This window comes from Solanum stenotomum, chromosome 9 (assembly GCF_019186545.1).
Source record: "Solanum stenotomum isolate F172 chromosome 9, ASM1918654v1, whole genome shotgun sequence".
NCBI lineage: Eukaryota > Viridiplantae > Streptophyta > Magnoliopsida > Solanales > Solanaceae > Solanum > Solanum stenotomum.
Window position 1 is genome coordinate 9,000,771 of NC_064290.1, and position 22,609 is coordinate 9,023,379.

Consider the following 22,609-nt stretch of genomic DNA (forward strand, 5'->3'; position numbering starts at 1 on the left):
AACGATGTAGCTATAAGGCCAATCTAGATAGATAATTATACGGCTCGAATAACCTGAATTATCAATCATGTGATTCAATAATTTGGTAAATATCCTAATCGTGCGGCATTGCTTATAACTCGTGCAACATTACTATTAAATCCATAATGGATTCGATCAAGTTAAGTGAGATAAGCAAACTTGATTTCGTTCCAAAATGTCTGAATTTATAATTCGAAGATCAATAAAATAAAAGTTTTTGTCGTTATAGAACATGGAATATACTATGCTAGTTTTCTCAACTTTTCCTTCTCTTTTTGCCAAGTACAAGTGGACTAAAACTATTTCGTCCAGCTTACCTAATTCTTTTTTATTTATTTTTTCTTTGCCCTCTTCCTCGACTGATTTTAGAGAAAACTATATTGTATATATGTCGGCAATCAAATTCTTTCATTGTCACTTCTCAAATTTAGTCAACAAATTGAGTCAATATATCACTATACATGTTCAATAAGTTAATAGTACATTGGAAAGTGAGATAATTAAAGCGAAATAACATGAAAAAGAACAAAACACTCCAAATTATTTTTTGTATAATCTCACTAAAAAGGCACCTTATTTCTATTAGAGAAAAGACATAAAGTAATTATTGAGGTTGTCCCGAATTTTCAAAAAGACATTTTAATTTTGTGGGTGTCCTATTACCCCATTGAACTACTTCAAAATAGTATGTATACCCCATTTTTCACCCAATACCACTTTTACAAAAATATTTATAAGTCGCGTGTTAAAAGTAATTTTAAATTATTTTTATTTAATTTCATTGCTTTTTTTTTGCTTTTTCTCTTTCTTCTTCCCCTCAACTTGTGTTCTTCAAGTAGCCCTTCCTTCATCATCGCTGCAACAATCATCAATCCCGCTGTGGGGGACTGATTTCGCAGTAACACTAGCAATTATTGGTTAAACTATCACCAATTAATTTATTTATGAAAATAAACACCGTCAAATAATCAAAATTCAAATACTCAAAATATCACCAAGTCAAAATCTGAAATTTAAATCACCTTCTCCAACTTCTTACTTCCAAATCAAGTTTTCCATAGTTTCATTGCTCCAAAATCCCAATCTTGATTTGTAGGAGGAAAAAATTACTAAACTAATTTGTTATTCAAAAAAAAATAAGAATGAACACAACAACATTAGTTTTTTAAAAAAAACAATGACCATAAAACGAAAAAGAAAAAAAGGAAAAAAAATGAAGGAAGACATGGAAGCCCCAAGAAATATGGATAAGTTAGTGATGGTACGGAAGATGAGAAAAAAGATTTAAAAAATAAAAACTATTCCTAATAAAGGTAAAAAAATCAATACATGGATTTTTATGGGGGGTTTTCAAAATAAGTCAAATTGGGATTGTCAAAAGTACGTTGATCTTGCTATGGAAAAAACCATGAAATTAATTAAGAGAAAAGACATAAAATGATATCTGAAGTTGTTTCGAATTTTCAAAAAGACACCTTAACTATGCGGGCGTGCTATTACCCCACAAAAGTATTAAATATCGTTGTAAAGTGACCATTTAAACCCATTTTCTCCCTATGTTTACATTCACACAGATGATGCGCGTGGATGTGAATTTTTTTTTCAAAAACAAATGAAAAGGCTCCACGTGTCATTTTCTTCTCTATTATTTAATTACTTTTTTTTAAATACTTCATCTTCCCCAATTCTTTCAAAAAGATCAATGGTTGAAGGTTTAAACTAAAAAACATAAAAAATAAAAATTATCTTCTCTTGAATGAAATCAACCCAAAAAGATAAGAACTTTCTATCTTCTTGTTAATTTCAGTCGTCGAGATTTAATTTCTTTAAAATTTGAGAAAGCAAGTTATCTTTTGTGATTAGATTTTGAGGAAAAACATTCCTATAATGTCAAATACAAATCTTGAATCATATTTGTAATGATGAGAATGAATCGACGTTGTGTGTGATGCGATGCAAACATGAAAACTTACTTTTAGTGCAAATTTTGGTCAAAGCAAATTTTTTTATGTCTTTTCTCATTTTTAAAAGCTTCTATTTTTTTTTAGAATTTCGTTCCATGAGATTGGTGAGTCTGGAGCATTATTTCATTATGAAAAAATGCCACAAATTAAATCCTAGCAAAATCTCAACCCCCAAAACTTAAAGAAGTTCAACTCTTCATAACAATAGCGGAAAAAATGACGATTTCAAAAAGCGAAAGCTTGCTTTAGCATCCGGAGGCAAATCACCTCCCAAGAAATTGAAATCATCAATTGAAAAGGTTCTGAAGAAACCCATAAATTGAAAGTAGCGAAAGCGTCCTTTACAGGCAAAGATGTGCCAACATTTTAGTTTTGGATCTGCATTTTATTAATATTTAAATTAATTTATTAAAAGGGGGTGTGCATCACTCTCCTATTAGAATTCTTGGGTTGGTGAGAAAATGGAAATGGTCTCTTTACAATATTTATTACTTTTGTGGGGTAATAGGACACCTGCGTAATTAAGGTGTCTTTTTAAAATTTGGGACAACTTTAGTGGTGACTTTATGTCTTTTCTCAATAATTAATAATAAAGAAAGAAAATGACACGTGGCACTTTTAAACTGGTTCATGGCAGTGAAAGCACTGTATGACGCGCCTCATGTGCGTGGTAACAATCCAGACGAGGGAATGGGTCAAAATGGCCCATTTACAAAGATATTAAATAGTTTTGTGAGGTGATAGAACACTTTGAAAGTTAAGGTGTCTTTATGCAAATACGAGACAACTTTAATGGTGTCTTTATATCTTTTCTCTTTCTATTATATATATTTCTATTATATAGAAAGGTGAAGAGAGCACGACCACTGGCACTTCAGTGAATATGACTTAATATAAGAGCAAAATGGTAATTGTGTCATAAGATTAAAGTGCAATCTAGAACTTTCTAGAAGTATAGTGTATAAGTATCCGTTTCTCTTTCTCCTCCCAAGAGAACAATTAAACAGAGGCCAAGAGTTTGTAGAACTCCACGAAAAATAAGAACTTTATCTGCGTCTTCTCCTTATTCTTGTGACGTTAGGTATGCTTTCCATTCCATTTTCTTGCTCTTTTCATTTTACTTTCACTCTTTAATTGATCTCTTTACTAGCATAACTGTCTCAATTAAAATATCAAGGGACATTAGATAGCATGATCAAATACTCCTCAAACACCTTAATGGTATTCTTCCTATAATGTGAATGAACCAACACAAATATTCCATCCGAATAGTCTAACCTATTCATGGAAGCGGCTAACATGACAACAACAATGTAGACCAGCTAATACATTCCCATCATGTTAAGCATAGTGAACATGGACACACAGTAAGTACAAAAAGACATAACAATTTCATCTTCTATAATAGATTTTTGCAACAAACAATCTACATAGTTGTCCCAAATATTTTTCATCATTTTATTTTCACATGCGTCTCTCTGTCGACTTTATCAGTAAATATGCAACTCAAGTTTATCAACACAAATGTACCTTAATTAACGGAGACTTTAACAATTATCACCAGTGTCAGCTACGTATTGACAAATTTAATGTTAAATTGTTTTATCACCAAGTCAGATTAAGTTTTTAATCATCCAGAAAACTTCGAAATGGAAAATCTAAATCTGAGATCCAAGCTTTAAAAATGGTGGATTTCGAAGATTTCCACCAAAGAAATTTTGATTTGACGTGTAAATGATATTGGATTTCAGCTTCCAATATCATCTTCGGAGGTTCTAACATTAGAGTCTCGAAATGCCTATCAACTCAGAGTTTTTCTGTTGAGTTACTACTGAGTCATTTTCTAAGGTACACTAATTAATTTAGCTATGTATAAGTTTGATAGTGTTTATACTCTTTATCTTTATCTTTTTACTTCTCTTATGTTTGCACAGAGATGATAAATGATTTATACAGAGTCATGGGTATGTAAAAAAACTTAACTACTTAATGTTGAGAGTTGACCATATTGTATTTTAAAATTCTACAAGCAGCTTATTATTCTGCATAATATACACATGTACTTATTGTTGTGCGGAGATTGTGACAGTTTCCTATAAAAGAGTTAGATTATCTTTTGTTGCTCAGTAATATATTTGTGTTATGTGTATAAGAACAAATCGGCACTTGATTAAAAGCTTCACATTGCATCGGCTTTGAGAAATCTTATCGTATTATATATATTTATACAAGATTCACTACCTTTTTTTTTTTTTTTTACTGTGAGAGAAATATGACAATAAAAGAAAAACAGGTATCTTAGCTTGCAGGTCTCTTGGATATGCTCCAGTTCCACCATCTTATAGTCAAGTGGCCAGTTCTGCCAATGTGCTCTCGGGTGGGGAACGGGCATTGAATAAATAATTATTGCATATGTGCCCTTTGCTCAATATCCACAATTTGTTTTCTCCGTTTTCAATATCCAAGTGCTAACAACCTTGGTATTCCAAAGGCTCAACTTGAGGCCCATGAGATATCTTTACGGCAACAAATTGAGGTATTAAAGTTTCTAACCTAATTGATATCTTTATTTATTATGCATCTATTATACATTATAGTCAAAACCTATGCAATAACTGTAGTTGAAATTCTTTCATTTTCCTGAAAAAATTTAGTTCGACGTTTGGAGTTGAAGACTGTAATGTGTTTGTTAGTATAGAGGTATCAGAGTGGTGTTAATTCTAAAAATCGATCAGTGTTGCTTCCTATATAAAAATTGCATCAATAGATGTCTCTATCAGTAGTTGCAGGTGCATATATAGTTGCTGGTACACCTGAAAGAGTACAAAATTGTGAACTGAAAGATGATTTTTAGTAGTCAAAATAGGACTACGTTTATCAGAAACAAAAGGTGGATTTATCTATTATCAATTCAGGTAAGAGGAGCGCAAAAGGGATAGGAACGACTTTTATTTTCTCATGATGAAATTCTATCCACTCGTGTGAATAGGATTATTATATTTTCCATCTCATTACTTATTTAATAGTAGCTATTATGTTGCAATTTTTGAACTCAAAGAGGCATTAAAAAGATTAGAAGTAAATATTTTAAAAAATAATTCTCTATATTTCAGAGCTTGAAGATATATAAAGATAACTTTGGATCTTTTGAAATTTAATGATAAGAGTAGTAGTTGAGGGTAGGAAAGGGATGGGGAGGTAAGGCAGAAAAAAAGGATAAGGAAAAGGGACCTTAACTTTGAAAACTCAAATGAGAAGCAAGGAAAGCACAAACTAACTAATGTCAGGGGTCGGAGATAGAGAGTGATGAAGAGCGAAGAGGAACACGGTAGCTTGCTCCAAACAAGTTTCAGAGATGTAGAAGCCAAAGGCAACTCTCAGGCCATTTGGGTGAACACAAATAGTTTGTTATTATCTTATGATCACTTAACTACTCCTTGAAATATTTCTGCGAATGATACTCTTAATTTATAGCAGGAGTAACCTGAGCCCCTTTAACTACTCCTCGAGATTATATCACAAAATTTACGTGTGGGTTTATCTACTAATTAAGAAAAGGATTTTGATGAACTTGTAAATTGGCTGATATTTTATACTTGTACATGAAATGTAAACTTTACACACTATTTCATTAAGAGTAATGCTAATATATATCAGTATTTACTATTAATCTATGTCTCCAATGAACTTGTAATGACATTTTCAATTACCCTTTTCTTTAACATTTTGACACAAACACCATGTAGTTTAACTTTCTGATTAAGAAATGAAAGTATTCCATAGAGGTGCACTTCTGGTCATGGCCATGTATTATGTCAAAGTCATTTAACCTAGAAGATGAAAATAGATGAGTGTTTTCCTTAATCTCGATTAATGTCTCTGATTTCAGGACAACACCATTAATAAACCTAAAAAGATATCACCCTTGATTCTCTCTTGATTTAGTAAAAGATGGTTCATCTGCTAAGTCTATTTTGGTAAAGAACAATAAACCTTGCCCAAATATTCATCTTATTTATAGCTCACTCAATTGTTGAATCAAGAATTTGGATTATATTTTTTATCATATTTACCCGTGTTTTGCAAGTTCATTATAGAAAACAAGTTCAAGTTCTCTTTCTCCTATATAAAATAACTTCAAGGAATCATATTGTTACAATATGTTTTGTCATGCAATCTATGCTAAACTCCTTCCTTCCAGTTTTTATGAATTCTTCCAAAGTAAGTAGAGTTATTGTCATTCTCTTATCTTTATTATATTATAAACATACAACAAGAGGCCCTTTCTGATTTTCACGTATCAATGTTGCTCATCTTTGTTTCGCCCTTAAAAGCAAGGTATCAAGGTTAAAATGAATTTCAAAATGATAAGTCAGCAATTCCCTACTCTATGTATAGTGGGATGGGGCACAGGAAAAGAAAAATGTGTATGATAACCGATGATGTTAGACTTTTGTAATATTAAAATCAGATGCACATCTGAATAAACTATGATCCTGATGTTATGGGGATGACAAATAATGCCATTGTAGCTGATTGTTGAGTTTTTACTTTTTGAGAATGCTGGTGAGACATTCCAAGCAGGAGTCATGTATCTGCAAGAAATTGGTGTTGAAGAATCTTTTCTGTAGAATCATTTGTGTCAAAAAAAGACCATCATGTTGCATGGTAGCAGTAGGTGATTCTTATGATTGCCTCTTGCCTTACTCTTTTAACAGGCTTTGAGGAACAATTTCTTTGTCAACTTCTTCTTTGAAGTGCAAACAACGTAATTTCTCCAGTCCATTGATTGTTTGACATAAAAGGATGATGAGACTAATAGTGTGGCAGTTGTTGATAGCTTTAACTTAGTAGTCAAAAGTAGAGAAGTCTCCACAAAATGTAACCATTCATGTCTTTGTGATTGATTTATGAAGATGTTGAATCATACATACTACATTCAGTAGAAAAAGGTTAAAATAGATTCCTTTTATTCTTCTTTTGCAATTGAACAAAAAGTTAGGTCTAGATTTAATAGTTCAAGTAGATGTACCACTAAAAATTGATCAACAAGACTACACTAAAGGTTCTTCACATTAGATCAACAACCAAATTATAAAAATGTATTCTCACAAAGTTTTATAAAGAGATAAGAATGAGGTATGTATATATTATCTTATTATAAGAAAATGGAGTGTGTACTATTGTTCTTATTTTTTGAACGAAAAAAGAAAACAGAGTGAAGAAGAGAGGTCAGGGACTTGTTATTGTGATTGTTATGGCACAATTGAGATTAATAAATTTGCAAGATCTCAAAAAAAAAGAGCAAGTTGGTGACCAAAGTCGGCAATAGCAGTTTGAGTCTCACCATTTAATGTACTTTTACTAAACAAACAAAAACAATGTAACTTTAGAAAACACTTCATTAATATGTTATCCATGTCAACATTTCTATTTGTTGCTCTTTTCTATTCTTATGTGGGTTCTTTTCTTCTTATGTGAGGATATTGACTTATTGGATGGAGAAGACTCAGCATAGAAAATATCAACTTTTGATTTTGTCAAATAAAATTTGTGACTTAAGTTATTGTGAGAATTTACATTGCAGATTTGCTTGGCTTGGTATGAATGCATCGTAATATGTACAATAACCATTCCCAATATATTTCTGCAAAGCTTGACAATGTTCCTACCAACATTAGTTAAAATGATAGTGTACCTCGGTTGTTTTTGTCAATAAATGACGGAAGCTATGCTTTTTAAATTATGATTATTCAGAAATATTTATTACTATTTCAGATCTCAATCATATTCTAAGAAAGATTTAGACAAATAAAATTATATAGAATTTAAAATGTTAGCACGGGCAAGAACCATCTAGTTTATAATACAAATATTGGAACTCTGTTACATATGCTGCAAATCACAATCTTTTTTATTCTACCATACATAAGAAGAGCAAATAATGTGTATACATAGCTATATTTAAATTTCTTTTTCATAATTGAATTGGAATCTAAGCACTTGCAATTGGATCACTTTCCATTGCCTTCATTGCTTCAAATCTTGGCTCTTTGGCTTGAAACTTAAGTCCAGCATATAACTTCATGTAATCATCAAACACAAACTTTGGATAAACTTGTGTACTTTCCTCTGCCTCTTTTTCAACCAAAGTTTTTGCTGGATATATTACTGCATCACTTCCTGGATTGTAAAATGAGGCTAGTGACATTCGTGTCCCGTCTGTTTGTGCAATCACTCTGTGCATCACACTCTTGTATTTCCCATTCGTGATCACCTGTTTTATAACATTTCATAAATACCATTTTTAGTACTACTTCTAAGTTATAGTGATAAAAGCACACACACACTTGGTGAATCTTGTACCTCAAGTTGGTCACCAAGGTTAACCACAATAGAGTGGCGCATGGGAGGAACATCGATCCATTGCTCGTCTTTGAGGAGTTGAAGGCCACTCACTTTGTCATCTTGGAATAGAAGTATGATGCCACCAGCGTCTGTATGAGCGCGGAGTCCCTTTATCAAATCAGGCTTAGGACATGGTGGATAGTTGCTAACTTTAGTCCCAAAATTGGGACCTTTTGATCCATAAAAGGCATTTTTCAAGTAACCTTTTTCAAGTCCAAGATTTTCACAAAGCAAGTCAAGTAACTCCTCTGCCAATTTCTCCAATCTTTTAGCAAAATCTCTCATTACCTCTCTGCATCATTTGGGACAACATTATAATTAGTTATACTGTCAGGGTATATAACTTAAATTGTGTGTTTGTTTAATTTATACTCGATATGTAGGACACATGTATGTACCTGTATTCGTCATCAAGATCGGGTACTTGAGAGATATTAGAAGTAGGAAGATGGCGCAAGAAGAAAGTGCTTTCCCAATCTAAATCAGTAACCTCAGCTTCAACAGCTTCAAGACCCTTGCTTGCTACCAATTCTTTGAACCTCTGTTCCATGCACTTCTTGTAATGTCCCTTTGTCATTTTATCTACTGTGTCCATTACTTCATGTGGAATTCCATGGTTCACCAACTACAATTATGACATAAGCAAACAAAATTACTATTCCCCGTTTCAGTTTATGTGTCTTAGTTTGACTAGTCATTGAATTCAAGAAATTAAGAAAGACTTTTGAGTTGTGTGACTGAAGTTATGTGTAATGTATCAAAATGTCATTTATATCTTGTGGTGTTATAAACATGTCGTGCAAATTATTAAATATAGAAAGTGACATTAATTTTAAAACAGACTAAAGAGAAAAATATGACAGATAAATTGAAATAGACAGAGTAATATGTTTATGTTTACCTCAAAGAAGCCCCAATTCTCACAAGCATCTTTAATCATTTCCATGGTGTTGGCCCTCTCATCTCCATTGAGCTTTTCCAAGTTAATAATTGGGAAGTTCTCCATCTTAATTTCTTGGTAAAGTGTATAGGTGTTTTTCTAAGTGTATTAAATAAATAGAATATGTGAATATGAATACAAAAGATTGAAGAGATGAATATTAATGTTTGATGTACAAATAATGAGGCTTTGAAAGGGTATTTATAGTAGAAGAAATCAAGAAAGTTCAGAATTATAGCTTAAACAAAATAATTACTTATTATATTCCAAGTCTCCATCACAAGTCTATGAGTCCAAGTCTACCTTATGAGTCATAGTTCCTTGTTGAACCATCTTACCTACAAAGGGATTTTGGGATCAAGACAAATTGGAAAAGGACCTATTTTGACCATAATACATGGTGGCTTATGGGCCATGGCTGCAATAGTACTAAAAATTTATTGTGCTTTTGTTTCATGTGTTAATTTTTAATTTCTTTTAGGACACTTTGCCTAGGATGCTACTATGTTGTAGTACTTGAGGAAGTTGCCTTGAATTTTACAATAATCTTTAAGGCTGCCCATTTCACTAGTTACAAAAAAGTATTGTATGAAATTTCCTAGAGATAGACTAGGGCTTGTCAGTATTGATGAACATAATTTAAAATATAAAGAAGTAAATATAAAAAATAGTGAAGGGAAGATGATATTCATCATATATTTATAAAAATAATTTTAATTTTTATACAATATAGTTTTTCGATAAAAAAGTGAAATTCTGCATGATAGATAAAACATTTTATGCTTATCTTAGAACTTAAGACATAGGCAAATCACGAATATATTGTTCTTTTTTATAGATTCAACCCATCAAACTCAATATTTTTGAGATGTAATATATTATATGTAACAATTCACTAACATTTAATAAATTTAAATTCTAAATTTATAATTTTAAAGGTGTAATGAGCACTAAAACCCTAAAATTGAATCTATCAAATTTAAATTTTGAATATGTATTTGGACTTAGAATATACTGAAGTCTTCTTCGATGAAATGGGGAGAATTTGAACTCTTTATATGATCTTGTGCAATCTTTTAAACGAGATTCAAGACTGCATTAGATTTGTCCATTTCTTTTAACATGATATCAGAATGGATATGAGTGAAAAATGATATATAATTAGACATTGAAATCATGAGTTCTAAAACTATAGTCTTAAATTATTTCTGATCCTCATTTAATTAATATTGTTGACTTGGATATTGTTAGACTTTGAACAGGTCATACTAGCTGTGTATTTTTGCTTTGTCATCCATTTGGTTCATCAGACAAACTTTACCTAATTAATTGTGAAAATTCATGATCTAACTAATTTTCCTTATAAAAATCAAGCTTATGCACATGCAAGCTTGGCTTAGATAATAATAATAACAACATTAGTAATTAAGACACCCAAGTTGACTTTTTCTTAATTATTTTTATTGGGTGTGATTAATGAGGCTTTATTTTTAAGTTAATCTTTGTAATTCTAGTTATTTAATTGCAAATCTCTGAGTAGAACATTCTACATGAGAATGAATATACTATAAGACCAAGAAAAAAATCTATTGGAATTTTCTTTATAGAAGGAAAAGGAAAAAAAAGAGTGAAGGAGTATTTTGGTCCATCATTTATTGATATATTTTTGACGAAAATATTTGTGATATTTGACTAAGTATATTTAATTTTCAATTAATTAAGATATTGTCACTTTTGATCACTTTGCTATATTCACAAATATACCATCATTGCCAATGGTATATATTCACAAATATACCATCATTACATTTTTGTACTAAAATGTAAGGTAGCGTTTACTGATAGATTTTGGGAGTGGATTATAAAATTTATCAAAATATTAATTTGTTCACATTTTAAAATTTTGTTCTTCAAATATGTTTAGATTATTATAATATAAATTCAATAACTTAAAAATATTATAATCTAAAATTCATAAGCTTAAATACTGATTATATTTTACGTATCATTGTTTTACATCTATTTAACATTTTTGGAGAAATAAAAACAAAATAAAGATGTTGCAACTAGTCAAGGGACAGTGTGGAATTTTTTATTTTATTTTTGGAAGAATGGGCCAATAGGGAGGGCACTAGAATATTCTAATGTTATAAGGCCATAACACGCATTGTTGACTACCACAAAAAATATTAACCCTATGTTTTTACCTCAATTTTCTTTCCTTTATTTTTATGTAAGTATTCGTAGACAAATTTGATTTTGTTAGACAACATTGAAACGAAATTAGGAGGGTATAAAATTATTCATAAAGTTAAAGTGTTAAAATAAATTTATTGGACAATATCAAAGAAATTTTATGTATTTTCTCTTTCCTTTTTACGGTAAAGCAAATTCACTCTTCTTCGTGTTTGGCACAATGGATAATGTTTTTCAAAAGAAACTTCTTTCACTATTCAATATTCTCTAAAAATAAAATAAAAATTGTTTCAAATTAATTAATAAAGAAAAAATATTTTTTTTTAAAAAAACATATTTTCCCTTTTAATGAAAACATAGTTTGGTGTTTGTCTATGAAAAAAACTACTTATTTCCTTTCTCCAACAAATTGGCCCTTGATCTTGAGTAACTTCATTATTGTGATGGAAATAAAGGACCTTAATCTTATTCAATTTTTAGTCTCCGTTCATATAATCACTTCTTATATCTCATTTCAAATATTGTTCTAGTTTAATTTGTATTTATATGCTCATTCAGAAAGTATTAATAAATACAATATATAATTTAATAAGTTATTTTTATATTTGATAAACATAAATTATTATTTTTTAAATAGTGTGCATTCTTCTTTGATATTAAGGTTATAATTCAAAATAACTGTCAAATTTAATCATAAATTTATAAAATAACAATTATTTTAAGATAATTATTTCGAGCTAAAGTGACTTTTTAATTTGAGAGTACCTTATATCTTGATATAAGAGGAACTTACGTAAATTTCACTAGTTTAGGAGCTAATTACTTAGACACACTTTAATTTGCAATATTATGTATCTTATCAGATTATGGTGCTTCTAGATACATCCAGGTATACGTATCTTGGGATACATACGGTCAAAATTAGGTGTAATTTGTTCTAGATACATTGTATCCAAATGGATTCATATGTATCTGAGATACATAATAAATCTCGCTTGCCTTCCTCGCATATCTCTCATCTCACTGCCACTCTCCTAATGTGTATGGTATCCCAGTTAGGCAGTTACATGAGAATCACACTAGATATGGTCAAATGATTTGGTGACGTAATGGATTTTGAAATACTATATCCGCATTTCCCCTCGTGTGCTTTGGAACCCTACTCAATTAAATGAATATAATTACGTGAAGCAGCATAATTAGTGCTAACCTGATTTAAGAAAAATGAAGAAATTAAACTTAGGCTATTTTGCGTCACGTATCCGTACGTGGAACTAAACACGAGGTGTACATACGTGAAAATAGATTAAAATGATAATTATACGGCATCTCAAAATAAAATCACACAAAATCAAAAGGAACTTTGTTACGAAAACAACCGAAAATTCCTAGTTTGAATTTCTTTATTTAGAATATATAGTCAGGATGAACCTAAATTATTTGATTCACGAAAAAGCTATCTCTATTTTTCGTCATTCATATTTATTCGTCTTAATCTTGTTTCGGCGATTCAATCTTTTAATTTGCGGAGTAAAGGTGTAGATGAAAATTAAGCACGTCACCTTGCAATTCAAAAAATAAATAAATAATTAGTGATGGAATTATGAAAATGACCCCTATTAAAATTCATTCATAAACTTCATATATTCATTCATCCATTGCCTTAACTTGCAAGACATGATTCTTGATATCCCCATGTGTGTTTATGCAGTGTTTTTCGAGTTTCGTGTAAAAATTTGAGATTAATTATTGCATGTGCATTGAATACATATATATCTAAATAAAACATTACATTAAACAATTAAAATGATTTGTTTTCTCACTATCATGTGTAAATTTTGTTTTTGTTTATTTGTACCGCTTACTTGTCCTTCAATTGTTTATTTGTTTCCACTTACTCCCATTGTCCTTAATTACTTGTTTACTTTTTCATTTTTAATTGTTCCTAATTACTTGCTTATTTTGACAAATCAAGAAATTTTTTTACCTATTATACCCTCAATTAATTACTTTGAAAAAGATAAAACTTCTTGAAAATCTTAAGTTTTTAATTCATCCACTTCATAATTAATAGGGGTAAAATGGTAAACTCACTATGTTAATAATTATTTTCTTATTAGGTGTGTCAATTCAAAAGTGAACAAGTAATTACGTACAGAGGGAGTATATATTAGTAGCTAGCTAGCTTGTTCCCGCTTATATAATACTATAATAGTGTCTCCTTTGTCCCTAATTACTTGTCCATTTTTGAATTGGTGCACCTATTAAGAAAACATTTATTGACATAGTGAGTTTACTATTTTACCCCTATTAATTATGAAGTGCATAAATTAAAAATTTAAGATTTTCAAGAAGTTCTACCTTTTTCAAAGTAATTAATTGAGGGTATAATAGGTAAAAAGAAATTGTCCTTTCTTGATTTGTCAAAATGGACAAGTAATTAGGGACAACAAGAAAAGGAAAAGTGGACAAGTAATTAGGGACAGATGGAGTAGTAAATAATTTTCTTAATAATTTCTAAATGAGATTAACGATATATTTTCTACCGCCATCTATATTATGAACTCATTCTTATTTGTCCACTTTAAATTTTATACACTTTTTAAATTAATGATTGATATGAGTATTTTATCAAAATATTCATATTGATTGATATATAATCTTAATATAATCTTAGATTATTTTTAAAAATTGTGAATAAGTAATTAATAAGCAAGCAAAACGGGTTGTTTAAACAAAGAAAATTTAGTCATAACAATTGTGTGTTCTTTTTGTCGATTGAGAAAAGACAAAAAAAATTCTTGAAAATCAGTGTTTCATCGTGAAAATTTAAAATTTAATTTGAAGTTATGATTCAAATTGTTAAAAAAATTAATATTATTGGGTCCCGTGCATAGCACGAATTATCGTCACTAATTACAATTAGAAACTTAAAAAAAAAAAATAGTAATTAACTCTAAAAATATGTTAATATAATATTTTCTCACAATTATATATAGTGATCGTTAATAGTGAAGCCTAATAGTTAGTGTTGGCTCAAGGATGAAGCAGCTAAAACTTATGTATTTTACATTTTCATCGCTCTATATATTTCTATGTTTTTTGAGGTGCCAAATTACTGTATTTGTTGTATTATATGTGCATTTAGGTTGTATTCTTTTTCGACTTTTGTTCCAATCTTTCTCTCTCTCTATGTGTATATTTCTATATTTTTTGAGGTGTTAGGCGATTATATTTGTTGTATTTGTGAATTTACGATATATCTTCTCTGTTTTCATCTCGTGCGCCTACTCTTTCTGTATTCTCTATTTTCATTTCTCTCTCTGTATTTGTGTGTGTTTTTTTATATTGTTTGAGTTGTCAAGTGAATGTATTTATCATATTCATAAGTGCATTTAGGCGATATCTATGAATATATGTAGAATATACAAATACGGTTTGTGTGTATACAAAGAGTACAAGTGATTGTATTTTGTTGTTCTAACTTAATCACTTGTATTCATTCACTTTTATGTTAGTAATATTTATTTTATCTTGTATCACTTGTATTCATGTGTACATTTCAGCTATATGAACTAAGACAGTTCGAATGTAAACAAAGATACAAAAAGACAAAAAAGAGTACATATTATTTGAGAGAAGCGCACGAGATTTAAGAGAGAGAAAAAATAGATGCTAGAAAGAGGATGAATACATTGAAATACATATTGTATCAATGAATACAAGCTGATACGGATTGATATATACATGTTATATCAACAAATACAGTTTGACACATACATGCTAATAAATGTTGTATCAATGAATAAAGTATGATACATGTTGCATCAACGAATATAGATTGATGCATGGTGTATCAACAAATACCGTCGAATACATACAAACTAATACATGTTGATAAACGAATACATCTCGTTGTTCATAAAGATACAAAAAAAATATAAAATGTATATTTTAAAGTGTAGTGTTATGGTAAATATTTAACACATGTTTTGTTATATCATGTAAAATTCTCTTATTAAAAATCATTTAATATTCGATATTATGTCAGATTATAATTTAAATTTGCATCAGGTAGAGTCGACTGAAAGGGAATGTACATTATGTTAGAAATTTTCTTTTCATTCCTAAAACGCTATCTACAGGGGCGTATACAGGAGGGGGTCACCGGGTTCACGTAAACCCATGGTCCCCTCCCGAAATCATATATAGTAGTGTTATATTTTTTAAAAATATTTAAATATAGATGTGTGAACCCAGACTCGAAGTATCATATAATGTAGTACGATGATGATTGGGTGCACCTCTCTGGGTGAGGTTAGAAATTTGAATCTTTTATCTATCTTGTTTTAGTTTTCTTTCTAAAATTTTGCAACTGGTTTGGATAAATAAAAGTTAATTTTGGACCTATAATTTTAAAATTTTAATGGTTTTCAGTAAAAAGAATCTAATCGATCAAATTTATGTCTTAGATCCACCTTTTTTAATAGTACACTCATTGTCTATAAATCCTGAATACGCCTCTAGCTATCTAGAAACTTTGACCAGAAACTTCTCTATTTCCTCCGCTAATATGTTGAACAAAAACTTACGTAAATGAAGTTCTTTCAATCTAATCCCCAAAAAAGAAAAAGTAAAAAGAATGAACTTTAATCTTTTAAGGTAAACAGAATCCCCCCCCCCCCCCCCCCCACCACCACCACCCCACCCAAAAAAATAAAATAAAATAATTGATGGGTCTCTACTCTCTAGAAATCGAATAGACATCACAAAAGGAAAGAAATAGGGGATTTCTACATTGTATAGCAGCTTGTTAAAATAATAGAAGATAAATATATGTTTCTTACATATTAATATATACACACATAATATACATATATTATACATAATAGTTTTGTACTATATACATATAACTAACGTTTGTGGGGAATTTTAGTATTTTAGTTGGTTGACTACCTGAACTTTCACTTTGGTGATAAGGATTCAATTCCCCATATTGTAATCCTCTCCCTATTTCTCCTAACCCCAATTTTTTTTTCTTCAAAATATACGTTTGTAATTATTTTTGATGAGTGACCAAATATGCAACTTTCCCATGAATTAGGTCTTTAGGCCCAATGATGCAGCTTCTGGAGTTTAGTTATGTGATTTTTTGGTTTTTACTTTTTAGTTACAATCTGTTTCAGGCCCCTTTATTTTTCAAAAACTTTGGAAATGCATATTAGAATGTCTCATAGTACTAGTTAAGTGAATGGGTTATTTCTTACTTATATACTCCCGTCGTCCATTTTTAATTGTTATGATTTTCTTTTTTAAAGTCAAATTATAAGAATTTTGACTAATATTTTACTATGTATTTTTTCATCATATTGATATGTAAAAAAATTGCAATTTATAGTACTTTTCGTATAGATTTTGAATATCTAATTTTTTTGCTTAAAGTATCAAATTAATGTAATCTAATTTAACTTTGAAAATTAGTCAAATTGACTTTTGAAAAGCGCAACATGACAAAAAAAAGTGGACAAAGGAAGTATATGATTTAGGGCAATAATACTTTTGAGTAATCTTTCACAATTGAGTTACAGGGTCTAATTTATTTATTATCAGAACTAGATCGGTCCCTATTCTTTATTTGATCAATGTTCGACTCTCATGTTATATTGTTTATTCTCAAAATCAGGCATTTAGGAGAGTTTAAGAAGTTCTCACATCAATAAAATGAGTAAGTTGTATTTTTTTTTATATGAGATGTTGGTTACTTATCATTTCATAAGCCGGATCTTGAAATTGAGTTACCTTAAGGTAAACATTGTCATGGCCCTATCCTTGAAATCAACGTCTTCTTTTCATGTTCTTATATTTTGTCCTCAATATCATCAAATTATATTTAAAAATCTATTAAATATGACCGCATCACTTACATTTTTATTTACATATAAATAGAAAAAAAAAAGGAACTTTCGCATATAGCACTTAAAAATAGCTTAATTACGCTCCATAGCTATAGTTTGCTAATTACGATTCGTAGCTACATGTTATAGGGAAGAGAGTGGCAAGCGAGATTGGGAGAGGGAGGAGAGAGGTGTGTGAGAGAGGGCAAAGAGTGGAGAGAGACGAATTGTATATGTATGATATGGCGAGCGAGATTGGGAGAGGGAGGAGAGAGGCAAGCGAGAGAGCTAGAGTTGAGAGAGGCAAAACGTGTGTGTATATGTATATATATGTGTGTGTGTGTGTGTCAGAAAACTGGTATACATATGTATTTGTATATCTGACGAGAGAGATTGGGAGAGGGAGGAGAGAGGTGAGCAAGATTGAGAGAGAGATGAGAGAGGCGAGCGAGAAAGCTCAGAGAGTGGAGAGAAGCTAATTGTATTTGTATATATGTCATATAATAGTATATATATGTGTGTATAATTTGCATTTGTATATGTATAAAAGAGGACAAGTGATGTAATTAAAGCTAAAATTAAGTTGTGAGCCGTAATTAATTCAAACTATAGCTATATTAGCTAATTAACTAATATCTATTTGCTTTTCCGTGTAATTTTCCAAAAAGAAGCACGAAAACATAACAACAAAATGATTGAATAAATAATGAAGAAGGAATATTAAATTTTTATTTTAAAGTCCACCGTTTCTTTTAAAGGAAGACTCATGTCAGCGTGAGCCTCGTAAGACTCATTCTTGAATGAGGCTCATTCTAACATGAGCCTTGTGTATACAATTTAACATCAATTTCCCCTCCATCTAAATGTTGACCTTTGAATTTTATATTCAATTTTTATTGCCCTTTTAAAAATTACCCCAAAATGTAACACCCACCCCCACCCCATACTGTGTGTCTGTGTATGGTGGGGATTAGAGTCCAAAAAGCCATTAAATGGAAGGACCATTTGAGAATGACAACACAATGACAGTGCCTTCAATTTCTCAGAGTGCAAAACATACACTGCTATTATACGATAAAAAAAAAACAAGGAGAATTAAGGCGCTACAGTTCACACAGTAAAATAGACTCTGCAGAAGCAGAAAATGATACTAGTAATTTAAATATTTGTCCAAATTTTTGCGATACAATTTTTTAAAATTAATTTTTAAGAAATGACACATTTTTATATTTAATACTTTTTTATCTCAATTTATGTGATTTAAATTGATATGGAGTTTAAGAAAGATATACTTTTGAGACTTGTGGTCGAAAGACGAAACTGAGTAATAGATATTTATATTACTATAAATCATTCCAATAAAGGTAAAATAAATATTTTGAAGTTAAATTACTATTACAGATATCTTTTTTTTTTACCGGCTAAAATGGAAAGGAATCATATAAATTGGGACAAAGTAAATATTAATTTTACCTTTTTTTCATTAAAAATAGAATAGTTCAATTTACCTCTAATGAGATAATTTAATATTCGTGTCAAGTCAAACAATAAAAAAGATAGTCTGGTACACTAAAGCTCCCGCTATGCACAAAATTTGGGGAAAGATTCGACGACAAGGGACTATTGTATACCGCCTTACTTTGCATTTATGCCAGAATCAATTTTCAAATCATACAACATCATATAAATTAGGACGAAAAAGATATAAAAGTAACAGAGCAAAAGAATAATTAGAAAAGGAATAGTCAACAGCTGAAGACAATCAGTACTGTGATTTTAGGGAATTGTTTTATGTTCTTTCCCTTTCTCCCTTTCTGTACTTTTCTGTCCATATTTATTTAAATGGTCAACCATACCCCAGCTCTCTGTTTTTTGCATCTTTGCCCCATTTTTTTTTTTTGAAAATTTGCTACATATTTTCTTGAAAAAATATTTCCCTTCGTACTAAGCACAAATTCTTATGTATAAAAATCTTCTTCCAATAGAATGATGTCAAACGACATTGTCGAACTTAGATATGTCTGGTTTAAATCGTAAAGTTCAACCCAATTATTAAATTAAGATTAATCAATTTTATTCAAGATACATCATGCAGTAAAATAGGAGTTATAGTTAATAAGATTTTTTTGCAAAAGTATGTGATTAAAAAAAAGGAGAAACCAAAACAAAGTGCATTATGTTTGCTACACCATTTACAATAGTGTTGTTCAATTATGAAATCTTTATGATTAGAATTATGATAAAGTGAGTATGTACGTTTGTTCCCCACCCTCCAGGACAAATATAATGTAGCTACATGCATCTTAGTAGAATATATATGAAAGAAAGGGTAATGATGAAAATACTAAACATTACAAATTTTGTCTAGCTTCTAAAGGGTGATTGGTGGCCCTATTATTTACTAGTAAAGTTGTACGATTATTCGTAAATATATTAGTACTAAATAAATTGTGCATTAAATTATAAATAGAGACCTTACCAATTCTTGTAACAAAAGAATATTTGAATGAATCATGATAGTAGGTACTGATCGATGACGATTATCAGAATAATAGCCTATATATAACATAATCTAAATCCTAAGCGGAAAAAGAATGAACCCCCAAGTCGGGAATCGGGAGACTGGTTAGTGGGCCCAGTATCAGCTACCGAGTCGAATTCAGATTCACATTTTGGGTCAGGGTCAGGAGTCGGGATCCAAATTAGGTCAGGAGATGAGAGTCGGATTTTGGATCATGGTAGAGAGTCGAGTCTTTAATTGTGGTCGATATCGGGAGTTAGGTACTAAGTCGGGGTCAAGAGTCAGATCGAGATCGGGAGTCGGAATTTGGGTTTCAGGTCGAGGGTCCAACTCCCTACTCCTGACCCAAACCTAACTTCCTGACTCCCAAATGGACACTCGAATCTGACCTGATTTCCGACCCTAACTTGGGACATGAATCCCAACCTTGACCTAGGACCTGACTCCCAATACCGATTTAGGACTCGACTCTCAACCCCTAAACCTCGACCCAACTTATGATCTCGATTCCCGACCTAGCTTATGACCTCAACTCCTTGACTCTAATTTGGGAGCAGACTTATGACCCTGGCTCGCAATCCAACTCTCGACATTCTTGGGATGATATTTCTTCTTACTAATCAAGCATAAGAAAATAAGTAAGAAAATCATCATTTCTTTTTTTTAGATGACCGAGTAAGAAAATCACTTATTTTCTGGGAAAACATTTTCCTTCCTACCATACTCTTAGTAGAAAAAACTTATTTACCTCATGTTTGTACCAAACTGTATTAGCTTACTGTGGTTAGAGATTAAATTGAAGTAAAAATATATTTTTAATAACTCTGATTAAAGGTGTTTGATATAGAGTTTTTCTGAAAGATGTTTTTCAATCTTCTCAGATTTGGCTGTTCAATTTTTTTGAATTTCTCTAGGAAAATAGATCAATTCCTTATAACTAAGGAAAATGACTAGGGAAAAATAAGTTTCACAAGTGACATTTCACATTGATTGTGGCCTCCCACCCTCCAACACATTTTATCTTCACCTTCACTTCAATAGTCCCCATCCCACCACCTCACCCCCAACTCCACATCTCATAGTATTTTTCTAAAGTATATATAAATGTTTTTAATCTAATATTATCTTTTTACTTATCGAACACGAAAAAAATCAACTAATGTAAAAACATGACATGTATATTATTGATTGATATGAACATTAGGTATGGAGTTTTCTTTTTTTCAAAGGGGGAAGTGTGTGTAAAATTTTCTCTTTTTGAGTGTGTATGTATGTGTTTTTTTGAAGAATTGCCAAGACATGGGACAAAGAGCATGAGTATGATAGTTATGTATTGATAGAACCAAGAAAACAAACTCTTGTTTTTTACCATCTGTCCCTTCTTATACTGAAAATGACATATCGAATTCTCATTTAATTGAACGCCCAATTATACCAATTTATCACCCTTTTCTTACGTCTTTTTTCAAAACCAATTGCCTTCTCTTTTTATCTATAAATAATAACCACATATATACACTTTCATATATTATTTCTCTTGTGAAGAAAATTAAACATGGTGCTTATATTGGTTTTTCATCATCCCTCTCAAGGTTATGATGATGATGATAATGATAAAATGATGTACTTATCTTGAAATATGAAGCGGCGTTATCCCTCCTGAGCTTATTCTTCTTACATTCTCTTCTCATCTTTTCTAACTTTAGAGGGATGGTTCGAGTTTTCTTGACCTTGCAAGTCCGAGGTCTTCTCATCTGACCCTCAAAGTGACAAAACTGTTACAATTCTCGTCTCTTTTCTATCCCTCCTCGAGCTTTTACTTTTTTCAAAATAAAATCTTGACTAGCTAGCTAAGGTTATTGGGCTATGTCACTTGTATTTCATATTATTGTTATATATCCAAATACTTGTTCTTGTGCCTTGTAGTGTATGCAAAGGTTTCTTCTATGTATCAAAAATATTGAGATGTAGTGTATTAATATATAATTTAGTTTATGATTTCTCTGCTCTTTATGTTCCTCAAGTTTATAATTATGAGGCACAGTTGAAATTTCAGGATTCAAAACTTCTAAAGTTTGATTGTAATTTCGTACATAGAAGCTTTTAGTTTTTCTCAAATAAAATGATGATATTTGAAACTACATAAAAAGTACGTACGAACGTACTACAAATCTAAAAAATTAACATCTTAAAATTAAAATATTTCAAAGACATGTAAAGAAATTCAAATTTAAGATAAGCTTGGTTGACTTTTGAAATTTCAGTTCTGTCAAGTAAATTAGAACGGAGACGGTAATAATATTTAGTTGTCGTTTAGGTTTTTAGATTCAATAATAACAAATGGATGAGCTTTTAAGTCCATTTATTCCAGCATAAAAAGGAATGAAAACGCCAATTCCTTATTCCTTTGGCATATATAATTTTTTTCCTGTACATGGACCCAAAATTGTACTAGTATGTCTTGGAAGCTGGCTTACTGGAATAGTAAAGAAAGATAAATCATTGAAATTACTAATATCATTTTTTCAAGAAATTTACGTTTTAGAATATGTCTTCAGTATTTATGCAATAAAAGTGAATTCACTTTGGTATGTATCAGGTCGGGTTCATCCATAAGAGGTGTTTATTAACTCATAAATCTATCGTTCTTCTAAACTCTGATTAT

At 30.5% G+C, this 22,609-nt stretch overlaps 2 protein-coding genes across 2 annotated transcripts in view; both read right to left on the minus strand.

The window, feature by feature from the left end:
- LOC125877105 (glucan endo-1,3-beta-glucosidase 12) overlaps positions 1-22,609 on the minus strand; it is a 343,740-nt gene that overhangs the window by 89,627 nt on the left and 231,504 nt on the right. The gene's annotated exons all lie outside the window — the stretch shown is intronic.
- On the minus strand, positions 7,966-9,518 carry LOC125877116 (1-aminocyclopropane-1-carboxylate oxidase 1). The gene is made up of 4 exons (XM_049558438.1): positions 9,295-9,518; positions 8,792-9,018; positions 8,352-8,685; positions 7,966-8,262 (listed from the first exon to the last, which is right to left on the minus strand). The coding sequence occupies exons 1-4, from the start codon at positions 9,397-9,399 to the stop codon at positions 7,981-7,983; spliced, it is 948 nt and encodes a 315-aa protein (XP_049414395.1). The 5' UTR covers positions 9,400-9,518; the 3' UTR covers positions 7,966-7,980.